The following is a 24,731-nucleotide window of genomic DNA, read 5'->3' as shown; positions in this document are numbered from 1 at the left end:
TCCAATCCCGGATGGCCGAAAGTTTCTCCGGATCCATACGCAATTCAGTTCCAGAAATAATGTAGCCCAAAAATGAAATAGAAGGAACCTCAAAGGTGCACTTGGAGATCTTGCCATAAAGGTGATTCTTGCGCAACCGAAGGAGTACTTCCTTAACCTGTAGTCGGTGCTCAGGAAGATTCTTTGAAAAAATCAAAATGTCATCCAAATAGACTACTACATTCAGATACAACATATCCCGAAATACTTCATTAATGAATCCTTGAAAGACAGCGGGGGCGTTGCTGAGGCCAAATGGCATTACCAGGTACTCATAATGCCCGTCTCTCGTATTGAAAGCCGTCTTCCACTCATCTCCTTGACGAATACGTATCAAGTTGTATGCTCCTCTTAAGTCAAGCTTAGTAAATACTCGAGCTCCACGCACTCTATCGAAAAGCTCTGTGATGAGCGGCAGAGGATACTTGTTTTTAATGGTGACTTCATTTAAACCACGATAGTCAATGCATGGTCTCAGCCCTCCATCTTTTTTTTTTACAAAGAAGAAGCCAGCTCCCGCTGGAGAAGTGGAGGGACAGATGAAGCCCTTCTGCAAATTCGACTTAATGTACTCAGACATAGCTTGTGTCTCTGGAACCGACAAAGGATAAGTGCGACCTCGGGGAGGTATTTTCCCAGAAATGAGCTCAATGGGACAGTCCCAAGCCCTATGCGGAGGTAATTTATCAGCCGCCTGTTCCGAGAAGACATCCATAAACTCTCGATAAGCCTCAGGAACTAACTCAACGTCCAACTTGGCCGATGCACGGAGTGGAACGACAGGAGTAAGACAATTCAATCGGCAGAAAGGACTCCAAGAAATTATTTGTGTCGACCCCCAGTCGACATGAGGGTTGTGTAGCCTGAGCCAGGGAAGACCCAAAACGAGATCATGAGACATTTCCTGAATAACTAGAAACTTCAGTTGTTCATGATGTAAAGCTCCCACTTGTAGCTGAATTGACTCAGACTGACTCGTAATCAAGGCGTTAGGAATTTGAACCCCGTTAATGGCTGTAATAGTAATAGGTCGCTCGACCAGCTGTAATTTCAAACCCAAACTCTGGGCGCAGGAAAGAGAAATAAAATTCCCCGCAGCACCTGAATCCAAAAGAGCCATAACGGTCTTGACTTTTGTTTTAGTAGACAAAGATACTGAGAGTAAACAGTCCACTTCTGGAGAAGATTGAGAAACCACACCCAGCTTGACTTCCCCAGAACAGGCTAGGATTGCCCGTTTCCCGGGCGAGCTTTGCAAGACTTGAGGAAGTGATCCGCGGCTCCACAGTAGAGGCAAAGTTTGTTCTCACGCCGACGCTGTCGCTCCTCTGGAGACAGTCGAGACCGATTAATCTGCATGGGTTCGTCTGGAGCTGTCGTAACCGATGGTTTAGACGGAGGAGCCCGGAATCTGCACCGATCAGACCGAGAACGTTCGCCAACTCGTTCCTGCATGCGGAGATCCACTTTCACACAGAGCGAGATCAACTGTTCCAAAGAATCTGGCAAATCTCTTGTAATCAATTCGTCTTTAAGACGGTCGGACAGCCTGTTCCAGAAAGCGGCCCGTAAGGCATCATTATCCCAGCGCAATTCGGAAGCTATGGTCTGAAAATGAATCACATACTGACTCACTGAACGAGAGCCTTGTCGAACTCTGAGAAGATCTGAAGAGGCAGCGGCCGTTCTGCCAGGCTCATCAAAGATCCTGCGGAAAGATGAGATGAAATTAGTGTAGTTGGAAACCAAAGGATCAGATCGCTCCCATAAAGGAGACACCCATTCCAACGCTGAACCCTCAAGCAAGGAAATAATGTATGCTACTTTGGATCGATCCGTGGGAAAATTGTGTGCGAGGAGTTCAAACTGCACCTCGCACTGGTTAAGAAAACCACGGCAATTCTTCGGGTTGCCGTTGTAGCGAGAGGGAGTGGGAAGCTGAAGGCGTGACCTGGTACCGGACACTGCGTGAGCATTAACAGGAACAACTACCGGAGTGGGTACTGGAGCTGGAACTGGAACTGGAACTACTGAAGCCAGGGAAACCTGAATTTGATCCAACCTGCCGGATAGTTCTTGGAGATACCGCATCACCTGGTTTTGCGCCGCTTCCTGACTCTGAACACGGGAAACCAGATCTTGGATGGCACTTGCTTCTGGGTTCCGATTCCCCGGGTCCATGAGGCCTGTGTATACTATCACTGACCTGGTCGAAGGGTGTTGTGGACTCGGGGCTTCTTCCGGTGACTGGGAAGAGGAACCGCTACTGGGTCGCAATAGAGATGGCCGGATGTAGGTCTTCTTCATACAGGATGAAGACGGTAAGCAGGAAGCACGGAGGAATGATGAAGGTCTCCTGAAAAACAAGACTAGTAAAAGTGCTAAGTGCTGAGGTACAGAGGTGCTGGTATTATTGAGGTACTGAAGGCACTGAGGTGCTGAGACACCGAGGTACTGAGGTGCTGAGGTTCTGTGGTACTAAGGTGCGTAGGCACCAAGGTGCTGAGGTTCTGTGGTGCTGAGGCACCGGAGGTGCTGATGGCGCTCAGGCGCTTGGTGGCACGGAGGTGCGTGATGGCGCTCAGGCGCTTGGAGGCACGGAGGTGCGTGATGGCGCTCGGGCGCTTGGAGGCACAGAGGTGCGTGATGGCGCTCGGGCGCTTGGAGGCACGGAGGTGCTTGATGGCGCTCGGGCGCCTTGGTGGCACGGAGGTGCGTGATGGCGCTCGGGCGCTTGGAGGCACGGAGGTGCTTGATGGCGCTCGGGCGCTTGGAGGCACGGAGGTGCTTGATGGCGCTCGGGCGCCTTGGTGGCACGGAGGTGCGTGATGGTGCTCGGGCGCTTGGAGGCACGGAGGTGCTTGATGGCGCTCGGGCGCTTGGAGGCACGGAGGTGCTTGATGGCGCTCGGGCGCCTTGGAGGCACGGAGGTGCGTGATGGCGCTCGGGCGCTTGGAGGCACGGAGGTGCGTGATGGCGCTCGGAGGCACGGAGGTGCGTGATGGCGCTCGGGCGCTTGGAGGCACGGAGGTGCGTGATGGCGCTCGGGCGCTTGGAGGCACAAGGAAACACTGAGACACTGGAGACACTGGGGACACTGGAGACACTGCGGAAACAGGAACAAGGGAGCTCTGGAGATCACTGCTTCTGACAAGCAGAATGATGATACACAGGCGCCGGCTTCCTGCTCGGCGTCTGGCTTTGAACCTCCCGCCTTAGTCTGATTGGTGGAGCGGGCAGATGACGTCAGCCCCGCTCCGCCTACCTAATCTAGAGCAGCATGGCGGCGCCCTCGCTCCGGGAGCCGCCGGAGAGACCCGCCGACCCGACGCCGGACCCCCGAGGCCGCCGGAGGGGAGAGACGCCAGGCCATCCAGGACACCCGCAGAGGTAAGCGCGGCCGCCGCTGCCCGCGGGGTGTGACAGACAGGACTTGTTGCAACAGGGGCCCTGTCTGTTCCAAGACTTACCGCGGCTGCGTTTGACGGCATGGCGGTTGAACGCCGGATCCTAGCAGAAAAAGGCATTCCGGATGAGGTCATTCCTACGCTGATAAAGGCTAGGAAGGACGTGACGGCTCAACATTATCACCGTATATGGCGAAAATATGTTGCTTGGTGTGAGGCCAGGAATGCCCCTACGGAGGAATTCCAGCTGGGCCGTTTCCTTCACTTTGTGACTTTGGGCCTAAAATTGGGTTCCATTAAGGTCCAGATTTTGGCCCTATCCATTTTCTTTCAAAAAGAACTGGCTTCTCTGCCTGAAGTTCAGACGTTTGTAAAGGGAGTGCTGCATATTCAGCCCCCTTTTGTGCCTCCAGTGGCACCTTGGAATCTTAACGTGGTGTTGAGTTTCCTGAAATCACACTGGTTTGAACCGCTCAAGACGGTGGAATTGAAATATCTCACCTGGAAGGTGGTCATGCTACTAGCCTTGGCTTCGGCTAGGCGTGTGTCAGAATTGGCGGCTTTGTCACATCAAAGCCCTTATCTGGTTTTCCATGCGGATAGAGCAGAATTGCGGACCCGCCCACAATTTCTGCCAAAGGTGGTTTCATCCTTTCATATAAACCAACCTATTGTGGTGCCTGCGGCTACTAATGACTTGGAGGATTCCGAGTTACTGGATGTGGTCAGGGCTTTGAAGGTTTATGTAGCCAGAACGGCTAGGGTCAGGAAAACAGAACATTTTTGACGTATAATGCACTAAGGCGCCTTTTGGTACCCGTAGACAATAATTTCCTTTTCTTGCTCAGTTACTTTAAGTGTTTTTGGAGATACACTGCTTTTGCTTACGGGAACTATAGGGCGGCCTCATCCCAGATTGCGCGACACGCAGAACGACTGGACAGATTGTTTGTTTCTCTTGTATATAGTTATTGCTTCAATAAGGGTTATATTATAGTTGCATCAGCGTTGATCTGATGCTCTGTTGTTGTTCATACTGTTAACTGGGTAAGGTTATCACAAGTTATACGGTGTGATTGGTGTGGCTGGTATGTATCTTGCCCTGGATTACCAAAATCCTTTCCTTGTACTGTCAGTTCTTCCGGGCACAGTTTCTCTAACTGAGGTCTGGAGGAGGGTCATAGAGGGAGGAGCCAGAGCACACCAGAATCCAAATTCTTTCTTAAAGTGCCCATGTCTCCTGCGGAGCCCGTCTATTCCCCATGGTCCTTACGGAGTCCCCAGCATCCACTACGGACTACGAGAAATAGATTTACCGGTAAGTAAAATCTTATTATTTTGTATTATTATATGTACCGCTTGAATGCAAATACTAAGAACGGAGCATGGTGTGAAGACAGATCGTGGAGAAACACACAACACAACAACAGTTATGCTTGCACTGACAAACACGATACTGACCTTTTTTTTTTCATTTTAAAGAATGCTGAGTAAGACCCAATGTCTTCTAGTTTGCACATTATAGCTAAATCCAGCTCTTCATCACCTTCAGGTTCTGGGTCAATCAATATCCAGAGGTGTTTCAGCTGGACAGTGAGCTAGAAGAGCTGATGTGTGACTTATGGGAGGTGGTGAAGGATCGGAGAAGGCCCAGTGACCACCGGAGGAGCATTGACACTTCATATGTGTAAGGACTTCTTCTGGTCCTCCATTCTCCAAACTAGACTAGATTTTGGATGGTTCACTCTCATACAAAATTATGCAGAATTTCATTACTACCTGCCTTCTATCGTCTTCCACATGTTTCTTCCAACTTGGACATTTTTATTTTATAACTGATTATTTCTCCATTAATCATCATGACTATGTTCTTTTCATCTTTGTCTGTACCAGTTTTGATGAGGACTTTACAAAGATTTTCCCCGAGTCACCAAGCTTCAACAAGAAGAGGAAAGTCTCCCTTCTCTTTGACCACCTGGAGCCATCAGAACTTGCAGATCATCTCAGCTACCTGGAATTCAAGTGTTTCTGCAGAATATCGGTAAACATTTCAGCCATCCTACTAAGGCCAATCATGCAAGTCTCAGTATGATCTCTCTGTACAGACTTCTTCTTATTCCCTTTTGCAAACTTTGTTAAGATTCCAACCTATTCATTGCTTTAATATAATCTTTCAGTTTAGACCTATGGTTGAGTCCTTCCAGATAAGTGTTTAATTTGGATTTCTGTAGGGGGTTTGCCATATAGCCATGGACCATAACTGAGCTAATGGATCGTACTCAGTAAACCCATTATCTAAAGTCTCTCTAATATTTATTGGCCTGATTCTAACATATCCGCAGCCTGCTAATTTCTGCTAATGTGACAATCCGCCCCTATGTGCCGATTTTCCGTGCATCTCCAAGTGGAAGGCCACCGCGCACTGATTTTACATACGCAGCTATCACCATTATTATCTGGACTTGCACCCAGACCATGCTGGGGAGAATGTGCATACAGATTGTTCTCCTTATAGACTCTTTCTTTGAAATGGGTATTTCTGGGTGGCAATTTGGCTGCAACCACTGATCTCTCTTATGGAAGTGTCATGGGCACGTAGGCCAACTTCCACGTCTGTTCGCTGTATGCAGACGGAGATGGGACGCCTGTTTCAGATGGATCTTTTTGCACCCAACATGGGGTGGGTGTAAGTGCCAATACTAAGGATGATTGCTGCGGCTGGCAGATGAATAGACGGATGGATAATCGGCACAGATGGGCATACACTCAAATTAGTATAAGGTAGCAAGCTGGCTGCCATGGCCATATGGAAAAGCTGCCGAAGATGCATCTGACTCGGAGTCAGGCCGTTAATGTCATTGTTACTATTTGGTTCCTCTGTTTTAAAATTGGTCGTTTTTGTAGTCGTACTGTATGTGGAATTGATGATAAAGTGGGTAAGGATGTGATTTGTGCTCTCTCTGTGCCAGCATTTAGACTATCAAAGCTACACCTTGCAGAGTTCCCTGCGAGAGATCCCTCGATTGGAGCGATCGGTCACCTTGTGCAACAGTATTTCCCAGTGGGTACAGCTCATGATCCTCAACCGACCCACTCCCCAGCAGAGAGCGGAGGTGTTTACCAAGTTCATTCAGGTGACACAGGTGAGAGCGGAGTATATCTTGCTTTAACCCCAAAGAGACGTATATCAGTGAGATCATTATATTCAGCCTTACAGTGCATTGTCAATGCTTCATGTATCCACCATTAACAGAAACTGTTCCAGTGGAAGTTTTAATATATGGGAAAGTGCTTGGTGGATATGGAGAGTACTGTAGCTGGTTTCAGTTTGGGAATTTACCAATACAGAAAGCCCTGAATATTGGGATTATCTCTGATTCTGGATTTAGTGATCTTTTCTTGCACAATCATGACACTTTTTTACTGTGCACTTTTTGACAGTTGTGGATTTTTTCATAGAACTAGATTTACTCATGGACAGTTCATGGGCGCAAGCATGAAAATCTATTTGGCGGCCCCTAAGGAGAGTTCCCGAGTTGTGTCCATTTTATAATTGACAATAACAGGGAAAATGTTCCAAAGGTTCATTTCATGCATAAAAAGTTGCTTAGTCACCAGAAACATGTAAGTGGCCTGAGGTAGCTCAGTGTGCATAAAGTTGTGCGGTGGGTATTCTGAATGTAGGTTTAGCACCATACTCTGTGTCACATTTTATGAAGGCTAGAGGAATAGGACAGTCTGGATTTTGTCGGCATAGAACCCTGGCATAGATTGCGTTACCCAACCAAAAAAAGGTCTTCTGCCAAGTAACTGATCTGTAGGGGTCTCATGCCACGTAGTACTCATATTCGGTGGTGGTGATGTGCCGGCTCTTCTCTTGTCAGCATCGCGAGTATGTGACAGTAAATAGCATTGTTTTGGAGCTGCATTTTAATGCATTAGTTTCTGTTTCCCACCTCTTCTTCCCATGTTGCGGATATGGGGAAGAGCTTCTGCAGCAGCTATGAGGTGCATATGTTTTTCTGAACTGGAAAAAGAGAAAATACCAGATGAGGTCAACTGGTCACTGTTGGTGGGCTCATATTTTTGGTCAAAATTATGCTAAACACCTCAAATTTACTCTGTTATATTGCAGAGTTTATTATAATTATTCTGATTAGCAGTGTGTGGTACAGTTAGGACGTTACGGAACTGGGGGTATATTTACTAAAATTCGATTTTGGAAACCACTTTATGAATCATCAAAATCGATTGAAATCGATTCCTATTGGAGTTTCTAAACTTTTTGAAAAATCCGTTATTTACTAAAAATAGATTTTGTAATCGATTTTCAAATCGAATTCGATGTGGATTCATGTTTGGAAGGGATTATGAGTTGAATTTATGAAATCCTTTCCTAAATCAAACCTCAAATCCCCACTGAAGTCCCCAACAAAATCAAACGTAAAATCGAATAGAACTTCCTCATTACTTCCTATTGGTCCAAATGTAGCACATGCACACACTAATTAAAGGGGGAGCTCTCTCTTTACACTGTTGTATACATGAAAACATAACTGATGAGTAAAATTGTGTTGTTTTTTTTAATTTAATTTACTGTATAAAAAATAATAATACAGATGATATAGTTGGTAATAAGCTTACTCCTAATCTGCCTTCCTGCCTGCCTTCAACTTTATGTTTTCACATAGTCAGTTGTTGTGTAAAAAAACTCTGCCTGGTCCCTGTTTTTTTGCATAATTTGGGGGGAGTGGTTTATTTGTTGCGCAATTATGCAATAGACAGGAACAGAGCACAATGTCGAACATTTTTGTAAAATTATATAATTATATGCCTTTCGAATACATTAAAAAAAACAAAACAAAGATGCATTATGTTATGGATTAGGTGGCATACGTGCCACTTTATACTTATGCTCAGCAGGAGTTTGTGGATTTGACAATGGAGTCAGAAGCCAAGAGTAATAGCCATAGCCTAAATAACCTTTTTTGGTGGAAGGGGAACAAATTAGAACACTATAGTAACATTTACTATTACCTGCTTTATTAGCACATGCTGGTATCTTACGCTACAACCATCCCTCTGGCATTTGTCCCACAAGTTTATTTGCAGATAGGGATGAATTGCTGAGGATTTAGGCATCATGGGTTGAATCATGATAGCCAATTACTCCACTAATGATTTTAATTTTCTATATATTTTCCAGCCAAATTGCCCAATATTATGCTCTGGTGCTATCTATTGCACAATAAGTTTGATATCTGTAAGTATAAATATGCGCACTATTCAACTCATTAACCTGCTGATGGTGCTCTGATTGATCCTCCAGGGTTATCTCAGTCAGGTGGTGATTTGCATTGTGCAGGTAGGGGTACAACATACCATAACCTTGGGCATCCATTATTACTACTTCCACACTGCCCTACATGCTTTTGGGTACTTAAGTAAGTCATCACTATCAATATCCTACCATTGGAATGGGTTTAGAAGCCAAAATCGAATGTCTAACATCATTCTAAACATTTGGGGATTTTTATAGTTTGATTTCAAATCAAACTTTAGTAAATGAGGGGATCTCATGTTGGCGTATGGGAAAACATTGATGTTTTTCAGAAATTTGTTTTCTATTGGGATGTGAGTTGAATCTGCCTTTAGAATTGATTTGACATTCGATTTTGTCTTTAGTAAATCTCTTCCACCCAAATCGAATGGAAATCGAATTAAAAAAGAATAATCCCTTGAATCACCAAAATTGAACTTCAGTACATTTTGCCCCTGTTAGCCTTTTGGGGTGGCGATATCCTTTATGCAAGAATGTGTTTAAGTAAAAAAAAACTAAAAGTCTTGATTATATGTTAATTTTATGTCTTGACTATATGTTATTCTTCTGTTTTCCTCTTGATCATATGTTATTCTTCTCTATTTTCCTCTGTGAATTTGCCCTCATCGTTTATTTATTTACAGTGTCATATAGCATACAAAGTAAAAAATATTAGAACACATTCTAGGCATAGCTTGTCTGAGGCAGACATTGTCCTTATTGTCCACCTCAACAGGGATGTCAAGAATTTATTTCTTATACAATTGACCTCACTGTGCTGCTTGTTATTGATGACTCTCCATCCATTGACTATTTTTTTTCCTGGGTTCTGCCATTATATTATTATTATTATTATTATTAATGTAGGCTGCAGCTCTGTGCTCTTCCTAGCATTTAATCATCTTCCCACGAATATAATATAGTTCCAAATATGCGAAGGCAGTGGGAAATTACATGGTTGTTCCAAGGAGTCCTCAAATCAAGCACAAGATCTACTGGGATGATCTCAGTTTAGCTTCTGGGCCCAGTGAGCCCATTGCTGGTGTAGTTTTTGTTCCTCCTTGTGTAACACCGGCGCTGCTCCACATCATGGGAAACAATAACCCTGGCTCAGTCAGAGACAGATCCAATTTTTCTTGTTCGTGCACCGTGCAGCACAAGGAGATAGCAGAGACTGTTGATGCTCAGCCTCAACAGCCTCCCTCCCCAGGCCAGCAGTAGTCTCTGCTGCACATAGGCGCTCTATAAGCAGGAGTGCAGTGTTACAGGGAGCTATCACCCTGATTACCCCTCCCCTAGATCCACTACTGGGCTAAATTTCCATTGGCAAGCATGATAAAAAAAAATAAAAAAAATAAAACAACCCAGACACACAGCAAAAGGTTTCTCCAAAACCAATAGAGGAATGGAATGAGATTCAGTTTCGGCTATATGGATAAGGATAGTTATGGCTGCCGGCAGTAGATGGTTTTAAGATTTCTATTCCACTTGCACAGAAATGCCAGCTCCAATGGCTGCTTTATTACTTGCGGCTGATAATAGCGCTGCCTTACAGTAGCCGCGCAAACGTTCCTCACCAGCAGATATAATGGTATTGTTGCTAATTTATGTAATAAGCGTTGCACACATCTCTTACATGGTAAACTCATGTTGGCAAGGGCCATCTTTACCTTCTTTTCCATACTATTATATGTAAACTGTATCACGATCCAGTTAATGTACAAAGCTACGTAATATCTCAGCACTTTATAAATAATGGTTAATAATAATAGTTACACCTAATCTGTAATAATGTGTGATTTCCTGTCTCCTCTTCTCTCACTTTGTGTCACTGCCTCACCGGTTATTAGTACTTTTTAGGTTAAAAGTCTTATTTTTATTATACTACTATTATTTATATTTTTTATTTTTATGTAGAAACTCCGCAAACTACAGAACTTTAACACCCTGATGGCAGTGATCGGGGGACTGTGTCACAGTGCTATCTCCCGCATGAAGGAGACACATAGCTACCTATCCCAAGATGTATTAAAGGTCAGTGAGGATTTTAATAATTTATCTGTTATAGGCGGAACCCTATAAGGAATCTATAAGGATTTTTATGCAGAATTTACCATAGTATAAAGGAATTCTTGGAATTCTTAGGGGTGTATTTACTAAGGTGCGGGTTTATAGAAGTGGAGATGTTGCCCATATCAACTGATCAGATTCTAGCTAATATCTTCTAGAACAGGCCTGCCCAACCGGTGGCTCTCCAAATGTTGTAAAACTACAAGTCCCATCATGCTTTGCCTCAGTTTTGCTATTGGGGAATGCTAAAACTGTGGTAGGGCATGCTGGGATGTGTAGTTTCACAACATCTAGAGAGCCACAGGTTGGACAGGCCTGTTCTAGAAGGTGCTAGATCAGGCATGTCCAAACTGCAGCCCTCCAGCTGTTGTGAAACTACATATCCCAGAATGCCCTGACACAGTTTTGCTGTCAGAGAATGCTAAGGCTGTGTCAGGGCATGCTGGGATGTGTAGTTTCTCAACAGCTGGAGGGTCGCAGTTTGGACATGCCTGTGCTAGATAAATAATAAGTAGAATCTAATTGGTTGCTATGGGCAACATCTTCACTTCTATAAACCCGCAACTTAGTAAGTATACCCCTTAGCCTTTTCCTTGGCTGTATAAAGTGATCACATGACACCGTATTATCGATTACATCTATGTATATAGCACCAGCATCCTTCGCAGCACATAACAGTAATATAATGATAACCGCTAAACAAATGCATCGTAACTTAACTGATTACATTTTCCAGGATTATATTTCACTACAACCGATCACAGCAGAAGAACTAAAAACATCACAAAACTCTAGTAATACACTTATGTAAAGAATATAATTAACATTTATGAGATGTTAGTCTTTTAAATAAGTTTTAGATCTACTGTAAATATAATTTATTTAGATTCTGGTTTTGTAATCTTGCACTTAGTTATAAGTAATGCTGGGTCCCTTGCTGAACAAGATGGCAGTAATTAGAAAAGTGATGCTGGGTACACACTGGCTGATATATCATGAGCCCATCAGCCGGTGTGTAGAGCTGATGGGCGATATATCTTCAGATATATCGGCACATCTGGCTGTGTGTACGGGTGGTCTGCTGACCGCCAGAACACTTGCTGTGGGAGGCCAACGTCACAGCTGAGGGGGCATCTTCAAATGCCCGACCATCTGGGTTTCCTGACTGACACGTCGAGCGGCGGATCGGTAAGTGTGTGTAGTTACTTGGATCGACCGCTCAGTCGGCGCGACGGCAGAGATGCTAACATGTCGGTAAGGTGTGTACCGAGCCAATATGTTACTTCAAGCATTACAACAGAGCAACTGGCACTAGATAAGTAGGTACAGATCTGCTTCAAGCTATGAGGCAATCTGAAAGACTAAAGGCCCATACACACTTGACGATGCACACGTCGTTAACGACCGTCGTTAACGACTTCCCTTGAACTTCCCTTGAACAGCTGAGCAAACGACATGAGCATACACACTACCAACGACCAAAGACCATTCATCGTTGAAGCATCCAAGCTGAACAGTTTATTAAATAATGAGCTGGGGACAGGGCTGGTGAACAGTGGCTTGGTCGTTGGTCGTTGGTCGTTCACACCATACACATTCAACGACGTCTCTGGTCGGTAACGACCATAGTGGAAATTGAGCATACATGCTCCACAGATAAGCGAGGGTCGTTAAAGTCCCGCGGGGCCGCGCATCGGTGGTCGTCGGATGCATACACACTTGACGATATAATGAGCGACGTCGTTGATGAGGGCTGAAATGAACGACGTCGCTCATTTTATCGTCAAGTGTGTATGGGCCTTTACAGTAGGCTTGGTACACACTTGGCAATGTGCACCCGATATATCGTCTGATCCAGCGGATCGGGCGATATATCGTACACATCGTCCAGTGTGTATTCACTATCATTAGCGATGTGCGCTCCCGCGGGTTGTTAACGATGTACAATATCTTATCGTTTTTACCTTGAAATCTAAAGATATTGGGGGTCATTCCAAGTTGATCGTAGCTGTGCTAAATTTAGCACAGCTACGATCATGTTCCCTGATATGCGGGGGGATGCCCTGCACAGGGCTAGCCCGCCCCACATGTCAGTGCCGGCCCCCCCGCAGAAGTGCAAAGGCATCGCACAGCGGCAATGCCTTTGCACTTCAGTAGTAGCTCCCGACCAGCGCAGCTTTAGCGAGCTGGCCGGGAGCTACTCCCCGCTCCCCGGCCCGCAGCGGCTGCATGTGACGTCACACAGCCGCTGCGGCCCGCCCCCTGTTCGGTCCCGCCAAGCCTGCGTTGACCGGACTGCGCCTACGAAACGGCGGCCGAATGCCGCCGTTTCACCCCCTCACGACCATCGATCGCCTCTGCCTGTCAATCAGGCAGAGGCAATCGCTGTCCTGCTACGGCCTTCGGCCGTTCGGCATGTGCAGGCGCATTACGGCGCCGACGCATGCGCAGCAGGGACAAGTTCGCTCTACTGCATTAAAACGCAGCGAGCGAACGGGTCGGAATGACCACCATTGTACAAGACTGAATGTGGCCATGTGCCGTCATCTAGTATAGCAAACAACATCGCTCAGTGTGTATGAATCATATCAGTGTATATGAACGATATCGTTTGTGGGGGGAAATCCTGCATGATGTCACATCTTATGTGCATCGGCAAGTGTGGAGTGGACCCAGCCTTTAAGAAAAGACCTCTGTGTGAATACACAGATCATTTCTACAGAGTTTGCAAAACCTTTCAGTCCCTCACCATCTGCTCAGCTAAACCCGCACTTCCCTCTTATGATGGCACCCTAATGCAGAGGAGTGAGAGAATGCAGGCCTACAGGAACTGTTCTGTTAAGTATGACTAGTTCAGGGATTTCATGTATATTATTCATCTCACAACTACACAGAATGTGACAGGCATTAAAATCAAATATGTGTTTTACTTGCTCCTTAAATATGTTTTATGTACATTTGCTTTATCTTCTGTGTGGAATTTAACCATATACGGGATACTGATGACGTTTGGGGCAGAATAATGAGGACGACGGTTGTGTAATGGAACAATGAAGAGAGGAGACAATTACACAAGGAATGAGAAAGGCAGGGGACGATGTGTGTCAGGGACATAAGTCACAGCCTCACTTTAGTGTAACTGATGAGACGCCTCGGAGATTCACAAGTACTGGCGTCTCATTCTAAGAAACTTACCACAGCTTCTCACCACATGAACACATTAAGGTGATTTCTTCACCAGCTACTTAGTGGTTTATTCTGTCTGCCGGTTAGTGCCAGCACAGGAAGTGCTGCAGCTCAGAAACACATGACGGTCAAGACTTGTTTGTAAAGTTCTTTGCATTTACTGCGGATAAATATGTGCATTTCACCAATGCATTTCCTATCCCAGTGGTGGTTAAAGGGGTGAAAGTTAAATGCATAATGTTACATTATGATTTTAACACACCGTGAACCTGTGTATGATTGCATCAATGTATATTGTAATTGGGGTGGACAATTGAATTTTAGGATGGGGAGATGGTGGCTGCACATGAGAATCTGTTCATGCGCTGGAGAGAGCCGACACCATCACTGGTGGTAAGGCTACAGGCTGTCCCTTCTCTATTGAGCTCTAGATCTTCTTTGAGGAAAAGTGGCGACATCACTGTCAGTAAGAGTGATGAATGTTGGGAAACACACGATATACGCATCGGAGAGTGATGTTTCGGGTGTGTTGTCACAAATATGAAGCGTTGTCGCATAGCCAGTGTGCTTTTTTTAAGCGCTGGCTGTAAAAAGTATATGCAAATTGGACGGTTTGCTTTATAAAAAAGAATCACAATTTATTCCATAAAACACAAAATTGTATATATTATATACACTATTTGTATAAAAAATGTAAATCATATATAAACATCTCCCTGTACCGGATCTTAGTTTCAAATCCACTCATGTATTGTTATATACTAGGTGATTCATCGCGCCCTACGGGCGCTCTTCACACAGTCGTAAGGGCTACGCCCCCTTAACCCTTGCACGCCCTTGTGGCGTGCAATATTTGCATTATATGGAGTATTACCTCCAATCATAATTGTGTGAGTGGTTAAATATTGCACGGACAAAGGGCGTGCAATGGTTAAGGGGTCGTAGCCCCTTGCAATGGCGTGAACAGCACACTCGGGGCCTGATGAATCACCTAGTAGGTGCTGCGGTTGGAGGAGTGGCGGGTGCGGGGGAGACGAGGATGGGGGAGGGGGGCCGGGGGGCCTCGGGTGGTTGCGGGGGTGCAGCAGGTGGGGGAGGGGCTGGTGCAGTGGTGCCGTGGGTGGGGGAGGGGTGGGTGGGGCTGGTGTGCTGCGGGTGGGGGAGGGGCTCCGGAGCCACCGCAGGTGGTGGAGGGGTGTGTGTGTGGGTGCCGCGGATGGGGCCCGGATGTACTGCGAGTGGGGGAGGGGCGGGTAATGCTTCTCCCCCTGGAAGCAGCTAAGCTGCTGTCCTCCCTTTGGCAGTGGCTCTCCCGGAGACTCGCACAAGCGCTAATGTTAGCGCCGGTGTTCCAACGCGCCGCATTACAGGGAAGAAGATGCACTCAATAAACTACAGCTCCCAGCAGGCCTTAGCAGCGGAATGCTACGGCACTAAGGGCTGTTGGGAGCTGTAGTTTATTTAGTGCGTCTACTTCCCTGTAATGCGGCACGTTGGAACACTGTTGCTAACAATAGTGACTGGCTGGCAGAACTGACTGACTCGCTGAATCAATGTAAAAGGTGAGAGTGCTGTGCAGTGTCAGTGACACTGCACACCCACTGCACTGCACAGCACTGTCACCTTTTACATTGATTCAGCGTCCAGACATTACCCTCCACAATATCACCCACTCTATTCGTTACATTAACCATCTCGGGGCTTCCAGGCTGGCAGCCCAGGTGCTGTGTTGCGGAGTCCGGGCCTCTGGGGATCTGGGTGCGGCTGTGGCGGGGAATCACTTCTGTGACATCACGCGCAGAGGAGGCTTCGGGGCTCAGAGAGTATGCGGTGCTGGGAGGGCTATGAAAGCCTTCCGCTGCGCCGCTTTCATACACATCTATGCCGGTGGCCACAGCAGCTTTTGTTCCACCTGCACCGTGGCTAGGGAGTGGGGATTGTTGATGCCGGAGGGGGCAGGCGGACTGGCAGCAGGACATAGGATGCTGCAGTAAAATTATTTTATTTCCCTATCTACAGCGCAGAGACTTGCTGCAGATGCAGTGGCATACCCTCCAGCTGGACCTTTTTGGCAGGTACAGCACCTTTTTTTTTATGGTCTGTACTGATTTTTGGCTCTCCAAACTTCCATTGAAAGTATAGGAAAAGGGGCGTGGCCACACCACTGTATTCGTGGCCATGCCCCCTGTTTCGAAATTGAAGCAATGTTTATGTGTAAATTGTTGGAGGGTATGTTGCTGCAGATGCAGTGGGCCTATTTTGGGACGTGGACCTGGAGCTGCAGCTCCTTTAGCCCCATTGTTAATCCTGCTCTGGGAACACACAGCAGCCAAAGGGCAGAGACTCCCATTGGATGTAACCTGTGTGGGAGGGCGTTTCTCGCCTAATCAGCTGTGGACTGGGTGTGATAGACCTGCTGCTAACCCAATGAGAGCTCCTAGCCACGCCCAGCATTATCCACACAGGCACAAAGTGACAGATCTGGGCTATTATATAGGAGATAGTTCCAGAAATTTTTGTAGGACATCTTTCAATCCAATACAGTCACTGTAATACAATATTGTATTGTATACTGTACACCATTTATTCATATCCAGTAAACAATATTGTATTACAGTGACTGTATTGGAGGATGTCCTAGCCAAAATTTCTGGAATGATATATATAACAATACATGAGTGGATATGAAACTAAGATCCGGTACAGGGAGGTGTTTATATATGATTTAAAATGTTTATACAAATAGTGTATATAATATATACCCTTTTGTGTTTTATTATGAGTTTTATGGCATAAATTGTGATTCTTTTTTATTAAGCAAACCGTCCAATTTGCATATACTTTTTACAGCCAGCGCTGGTTCATTTATTTCTTCTTTATACCATATACAACAGGAGTTTTGACCATCCCCATACCAGCTTCTGCTGGCTGCACACTTGTACAACTCCTATTTATATGTGATGCTTTTTTAAACACTTATGATAGCACACTACCTCCTGATACATCCACTCTTCCTCCGGCTGCCATCTTCACTCCACCCTGGTTATCTCTCCTCACACTCATCTCCAAGATTTGGTGGGTTCTTCCCTCTCCATTGGAACTCACTCTCTCGCCAAGTCAGACTTTCTGCCGATCTCGCCAGCTTCAAACATTTACTCGAAACTCACCTCATCTGAACCTACCACCCCTCCTCTGAAATCTTCACTCATCTCCCCTGCTCTCCGCTTATCCCCAGTTTATCCTCCAGATGTTCTATCCTCCCTTTATCGTGTAAGCTCTTACAGGCAAGGCCCTCCATCCTCATGTTCCTTCCCAGCATCCTTGCTTCCAGTGCTGTACTCCCTTCTCTCAGTCCCTTTCAGCTACTCTAACCCTGTGTGCTCACCCTCCATTGGGTGCAGGGTCACCCAGTGCTGAATCGACTTCCTCTCAGTTTTGCCGCATACACATTGTGTGACACGGTGCGGCGGCCGATATTGACGTCGGAGGCATGAACCTCTGATATAGTCAGTATCGGCCCTGCTTGCGCCCACTAAATATCCGTGCGATGCCCATCAAACGGGACTGCACATCGGCATTGCAAGGTATTTACATGCGGTGCAATAAGCACTGTGTTTTCGACCAATATGGACTCTACAGTCCATGGGGTATATTAAATTGAAGTCGAAAGCTGCCGTCTGTCGAAAAGACTGCAGTTTTCGACGTTTTAAGGTCGAATCACGATTCGACCTATTCAATATAACCCGAAATTTTTCGACAAGTCGGTGAATTCGACTTGTCGAAAAGCATGTGGATCGGCTGAATAGCTGCCGATCCACGTGCTTGTGTCGAAAACGGGGCCAAAACCGACAGGATTTGGCCCCCTTTTCGACCATCTCAGTCCGATATACAAAAATGTCGGACTGAGATGTGGGACCCAGAGAAGGAGAGAGCCGCAGGGAGACGGGGGACAGCCGCGGGCATATAGGGGAGATCAGCGCTACAGCACAGCTCTGCAGCAGGATGTCACACAGCCGCGCCGCTCACGGCAGCTTCCACCCGGCTCCAGCAAGTGAGGTCACGCTTGCTGGAGCCGGGTGGACGCTGCCTTGAGGTCGGGCAGCTGTGTGACATCCTCCTGCAGCGCTACTGTAGCGCTGATCTCCTCCGTCTGCCGGCGGCTGTCCCCGCTGGTCTCCCCGTGGCTCCCCTCCCTCCCCTCTCCTCCTCTGGGTCCCTCATCTCACCTTTTGACCTGCCGACCTAGAACATGTCGACCTTCTGACCCTTTCGACCTATAGTGGTTGACCTAAATATTGTCGACCTAGACACTGTCGATCTAATGATCCACACTCGGTCAGATATGGGCTCCATTGTGTAATGGTCAGAGAAGAACACGTCATTGTGTAACGGTCATATAGAATGTGCTGTTTGCTTATCAAGTGGCTGCTGTACTGTATACTTGGCTATATAATATACAAGCTTAATATAAGTGGTTATTATTAACCCAAAAATGAAAGCGTGTTTTTTTAATCTGTATGGGAAGTTTCTGTGCCAGGATGCCCCTTATGTATGTCTTGGTTATTCTGTACTGATGTGTTACTAATCATTATACTCCCCTCCTCTTCTGGTAGACGCTGAGCGAGATGACTGAGCTTCTGTCCTCAAGCAGTAACTACAGCACATATCGGAGGGTTTATAATGAAAGTGTGGGGTTTAAAATCCCCATTCTTGGTGTGCAGCTAAAGGATCTGGTTTCACTTAATGAAGCATTGCCGGATTACTTGGACGATGGAAAGATCAATGTCAGCAAATTGCAAAGTCTCTACCAGCACATACTGGAGCTTCGCCAGCTGCAGAAAGCCAGTCCGTCATTCAAAGCCAACAAGGATGTAATACTACTACTGACTGTGAGTAATGGACAGGGTATTATATACACTACAGGTGATTGTGAGTAATGCACAGAGTATAATCGACACTACGAGTAACTGTGAGTAATGCACAGATTATAATCTACACTACGGGTAACTGTGAGTAATGCACAGATTATAATCTACACTACGGGTAACTGTGAGTAATGCACAGATTATAATCTACACTACGGGTAACTGTGAGTAATTTACAGTTTGCATTATTGTGAAGAATACACACAATAATAATAAGAATTTACTTACCGATAATTCTATTTCTCGTAGTCCGTAGTGGATGCTGGGGACTCCGTCAGGACCATGGGGAATAGCGGGCTCCGCAGGAGACAGGGCACATCTAAAAAGCTTTTTTAGGTCACATGGTGTGTACTGGCTCCTCCCCCTATGACCCTCCTCCAAGCCTCAGTTAGGTACTGTGCCCGGACGAGCGTACACAATAAGGAAGGATCTTGAATCCCGGGTAAGACTCATACCAGCCACACCAATCACACCGTACAACTTGTGATCTGAACCCAGTTAACAGTATGATAACAAAACGAAGTAGCCTCCGAAAAGATGGCTCACAACAATAGTAATAACCCGATTTTTGTAACAATAACTATGTACAAGCATTGCAGACAATCCGCACTTGGGATGGGCGCCCAGCATCCACTACGGACTACGAGAAATAGAATTATCGGTAAGTAAATTCTTATTTTCTCTAATGTCCTAGTGGATGCTGGGGACTCCGTCAGGACCATGGGGATTATACCAAAGCTCCCAAACGGGCGGGAGAGTGCGGATGACTCTGCAGCACCGAATGAGAGAACTCCAGGTCCTCCTTAGCCAGAGTATCAAAATTTGTAAAATTTTACAAACGTGTTCTCCCCTGACCACGTAGCTGCTCGGCAAAGTTGTAATGCCGAGACTCCTCGGGCAGCCGCCCAGGATGAGCCCACCTTCCTTGTGGAATGGGCATCTACATATTTCGTCTGTGGCAGGCCTGCCACAGAATGTGCAAGCTGAATTGTACTACAAATCCAGCGTGCAATAGACTGCTTAGAAGCATGAGCACCCAGCTTGTTGGGTGTATACAGTATAAACAGCAAGTCAGACTTTCTGACTCCAGCCGTCCTAACTATATATATATATATATATTTTTAGGGCCCTGACCACGTCTAGTAACTTGGAGTCCTCCAAGTCCCTAGTAGCCGCAGGCACCACAAGAGGTTGTTTCAGGTGAAAACGCTGACACCCCTTCATGAAGAAACTGGAGACGAGTCCCAGTTCTGTCCTGTTCAAATGGAAAATTTTAATATGGGCTTTTGTAAGACAAAGCCGCCCATTCTGACAATCGCCTGGCCGAGGCCAGGGCTAACAACATGGTCACTTCCCATGTGAGATATTTGTCAACAGCATGGTCACTTTCCATGTGAGATATTTCAAATCCACAGATTTGAGCGGTTCAAACCAATATGATTTTAAGAAATCCCAACACTATGTTGAGATCTCACGGTGCCCCTAGGGGCACAAAAAAGCTGTATATGCAATACATCCTTTACAATCTGGACTTCAGGAACAGAAGTCAATTCTTTCTGGAAGAAAATCTACAGGGCCGAAATTTAAATGTTAATGAACCCCAATTTGAGGTCCAAAACACTCCTGTTTTCAGGAAGTGTAGAAATCGACCTAGTTGAATTTCCGTCGTGGAGCCTTCCTGGCCTCACCCACGCAACATATTTTCACCACATGTGGTGATGACGTTGTGCGGTCACCTCCTTCCTGGCTTTGACCAGGGTAGGTATGACCTCTTATGGAATGCCTTTTCCCCTCAGGATCCGGCATTCAACCGCCATGCCGTCAAACGCAGCCGCGGTAAGTCTTGGAATAGACATGGTACTTGCTGAATCAAGTCCCTTCTTAGCTCCCCAGGCCCTTAGTCCTCTGTGAGCATTTCTTGAAGTTCCGGGTACCAAGTCCCTCTTGGCCAATCCGGAGCCACTAGTATAGTTCATACTCCTCTATGTCTTATAATTCTCAATACCCTGGTTATGAGAAACAGAGGAGGGAACACATACACAGACTGGTACACCCACGGTGTTACCAGAACATCCACAGCTATCGCCTGAAGGTCTCATGACCTGGCGGAATACCTGTCCCGTTTTTGTTCGGGCGGGACGCCATCATGTCCACCTTTGGTCTTTGCCAACGGTCCACAATCATGTTGAAAAACTTCCCTATGAAGTTTCCACTCTCCCGGGTGGAGGTCATGCCTGCTGAGGAAGTCTGCTTCCCAGTCGTCCACTCCCGGAAAGAACACTGCTGACAGTGCTATCACATGATTTTCCGCCTAGCGAAAAATCCTTGCAGTTTTCACTGCCCTCCTGCTTCTTGTGCCGCCCTTCTGTTTACGTGGGCGACTGCCGTGATGTTATCCCACTGGATCAATACCGGCTGACCTTGAAGCAGAGGTCTAGCTAAGTTTAGAGCATTATAAATTTGCTCTAAGCTTATTTATGCGGAGAGAATTCTCCAGACTTAATCACACTTCCCTGGAAATTTTTTCCCTGTGTGACTGTTCCCCAGCCTCTCAGGCTGGCCTCCGTGGTCACCGGCATCCAATCCTGAATGCCGAATCTGCGGCCCTCTAGAAGATGAGCACTCTGTAATCACCACAGGAGAGACACCCTTTTCCTTGGATATAGGGTTATCCGCTGATGCATCTGAGGATGCGATCCGGACCATTTGTCCAGCAGATCCCACTGAAGAGTTCTTGCGGGAAATCTGCCGAATGGAATTGCTTCGTAATAAGCCACCATTTTTACCAGGACTCTTGTGCAATGATGCACTGACACTTTTCCTGGTTTTAGGAGGATCCCGATTAGCTCGGATAACTCCCTGGTTTTCTCCACTGGGAGAAACACGTTTTTCTGGACTGTGTCCAGAATCTTCCCTAGGAACAGTAGACGTGTCGTCGGAAAAAGCTGCGATTTTGGAATATTTAGAATCCACTCGTGCTGTCGTAGAACTACTTAAGATAGTGCTACTCCGACCTCCAACTGTTCTCTGGACCTTGCCCTTATCAGGAAAGCGTCCATGTTTCTTTTAAGAAAAATCATCATTCCGGCCATTACCTTGGTAAAGACCCGGGGCGCCGTGGACCATCCAAACGGCAGCGTCTGAACTGATAGTGACAGTTCTGTACCAGGAACCTGAAGTACCCTTGGTGAGAAGGGCAAATTTGGACCTGTAGGTAAACGTCCCTGATATCCAGTAACATCATATCGTCCCCTTCTTCCTGGTTCGCTATCACTGCTCCGAGTGACTCCATCTTGATTTGAACGCTTGTATGTAAGTGTTCAAATATTTCAGATCTCACCGAGCCGGTTGGCTTCAGTACCACAATATAGTGTGGAATACTACCCCCTTCCTTGTTGTAAGAAGGGTACTTTGATTATCACCTGCTGGGAATACAGCCTGTGAATTGTGTGAGGGGGAGACGTCTCGAATTTCCAATGTACACCTGGGATATTACATGTAGGATCCCGGAGTTCCCTTGCGAGTGTTGCTGAAACTCTTGAGATGACCCCCTACCGCACCTGAGTCCGCTTGTACGGCCCCAGCGTTATGCTGCGGACTTGGCAGAAGCCGTGAGGAGCTTCTGTTCCTGGGAATGAGCTGCTTGCTGCAGTCTTCTTCCCTTTCCTCTCCCCCTGGGCAGATATGACTGGCCTTCGCCCGCCTGCTCGTATGGGGACGAAAGGACTGAGACTGAAAAGACTGTGTCCTTTTCTGCCAATATGTGACTCGGGGTAACAAAAGGTGGATTTTTCAGCTGTTGCCATGGCCACCAGGTCCAATGGACCGCCCCTTTATACGGCAATACTTCCATATGCCGTCTGGAATCTGCCTCACCTGACCACTGTCGTGTCTTCGTCTGGCAGATATGTACATCACATTTACTCTTGATGCCAGAATGCAAATATGCCTCTGCGCATCACACATATATAGAAATGCATCCTTAAAATGCTCTATAGACAATAAAATCCTGTCCCTGTCAAGGGTATCAAAATTTTCAGTCAGGAAATCCGACCAAGCCCCCTCAGCGCTGCACATCCAGGCTGAGGCGATTGCTGGTCGTAGTATAACACCAGTATGTGTGTATATACTGTTATGATATTTTCCAGCTTCCTATCAGCTGGCTCCTTGAGGGCGGCCGTATCTGGAAACGGTAACGCCATGTTTTTTATAAGCGTGTGAGCGCCTTGTCCACCCTAAGGTGTGTTTTCCAACTCGCCCTTACTACTGGCGGGAAAAAGGGTATACCGCCCATAACTTTCTGTCGGAGGAACCCCACGTATCATCACACACTTCATTTAATTTATCTGATTTAGGCAAAACTACAAGTAGTTTTTTCCCACCCTACAAAATACCCTTATTTGTGGTACTTGTGGTATCAGAAATACGTAACACCTCCTTCATTGCCCTTAACATGTAACTTGTGGCCCTAAAGGAAAAATACGTTTGTTTCTTCACCGTCGACACTGGGGTCAGTGTCCGTGTCAGTGTCTGTCGACCGACTGAGGTAAATGGGCGTTTTTACAAGCCCCTGACGGTGTCTGAGACGCCTGGACCGATACTAATTTGTCCGCCGGCTGTCTCATGTCGTCAACCGGCTTGCAGCGTGTTGACATTATCACGTAATTCCATAAGTAAGCCATCCATTCTGGTGTCGACTCCCTAGAGAGTGACATCACCATTACAGGCAATTTTCTCCGTCTCCTCACCAACATTTTCCTCATACATGTCGACACACACGTACCGACCTACAGCACACACATACAGGGAATGCTCTGATAGAGGACAGGACCCACTAGCCCTTTGGGGAGACAGAGGGAGAGTTTGCCAGCACACACCAAAAGCGCCATAATGTATATAACAACCCTAGAAGGTGTTGTTTCTATATATGGGCTCTTAATATATAATTATATCGCCAATTTATGCCCCCCTTCTCTTTAACCCTGTTTCTGTAGTGCAGGGGAGAGTGGGAGCCTTCCTCACCAGCGGAGCTGGTCAGGAAAATGGCGCTGAGTGCTGAGGAGAATAAGCTCCGCCCCTTTCACGGCGGGCTTTTCTCCCGGTTATTAGGAAAACTGGCCTGGGTTAAATACATACATATAGCCTTAATGGCTATATGTGATGTATTTATTTGCCAAATAGGTATTTATATTGCTGCCCAGGGCGCCCCCAGCAGCGCCCTGCACCCTCCGTGACCGTGTCAGTGAGCCGTGTAGCAACAATGGCACACAGCTGCAGTGCTGTGCGCTACCTCTCTGAAGACTGTGAAGTCTTCTGCCGCCTGTTTCCGGACCTCCGTTCCGCCGTCTTTCTTCAGCGTCTGTAAGGGGGATCGGCGGCGCGGCTCCGGGACGAACCCCAGGCTGACCTGTGTTCCGACTCCCTCTGGAGCTCAGTGTCCAGTAGCCTAAAACTTCAATCCTCCTGCACGCAGGTGAGTTGCAAGTCTCTCCCCTAAGTCCCTCGTTGCAGTGATCCTGTCGCCAGCAGGAATCACTGATTAGAAACCTAAAAAAAACTTTACTAAACAGCTCCTTAAGAGAGCCATCCAGTTTGCACCCTTCTCGGACGGGCACAAAAACCTAACTGAGGCTTGGAGGAGGGTCATAGGGGGAGGAGCCAGTACACACCATGTGACCTAAAAAGCTTTTTAGATGTGCCCTGTCTCCTGCGGAGCCCGCTATTCCCCATGGTCCTGACGGAGTCCCCAGCATCCACTAGGACGTTAGAGAAAAATCTGTATTA

At 46.6% G+C, this 24,731-nt stretch overlaps 1 protein-coding gene across 2 annotated transcripts in view; it reads left to right on the top strand.

Moving 5' to 3' along the window:
* The window catches only part of RASGRP4 (RAS guanyl releasing protein 4), a 138,450-nt gene that overhangs the window by 18,765 nt on the left and 94,954 nt on the right, over positions 1–24,731 (top strand). For both annotated transcript variants that reach the window (XM_063937890.1, XM_063937891.1), the window contains exons 5-9: positions 4,999–5,133; positions 5,340–5,487; positions 6,416–6,589; positions 10,684–10,800; positions 18,636–18,911. In XM_063937890.1, coding sequence (XP_063793960.1) covers positions 4,999–5,133; positions 5,340–5,487; positions 6,416–6,589; positions 10,684–10,800; positions 18,636–18,911 — 850 coding nt within the window. The remainder of the gene's footprint in view (positions 1–4,998; positions 5,134–5,339; positions 5,488–6,415; positions 6,590–10,683; positions 10,801–18,635; positions 18,912–24,731) is intronic.

This window comes from Pseudophryne corroboree, chromosome 8, assembly GCF_028390025.1.
Source record: "Pseudophryne corroboree isolate aPseCor3 chromosome 8, aPseCor3.hap2, whole genome shotgun sequence".
NCBI lineage: Eukaryota > Metazoa > Chordata > Amphibia > Anura > Myobatrachidae > Pseudophryne > Pseudophryne corroboree.
The sequence above is the reverse complement of the archived record's forward strand: the minus strand, read 5'-3'. Positions and strand labels throughout refer to the sequence as shown.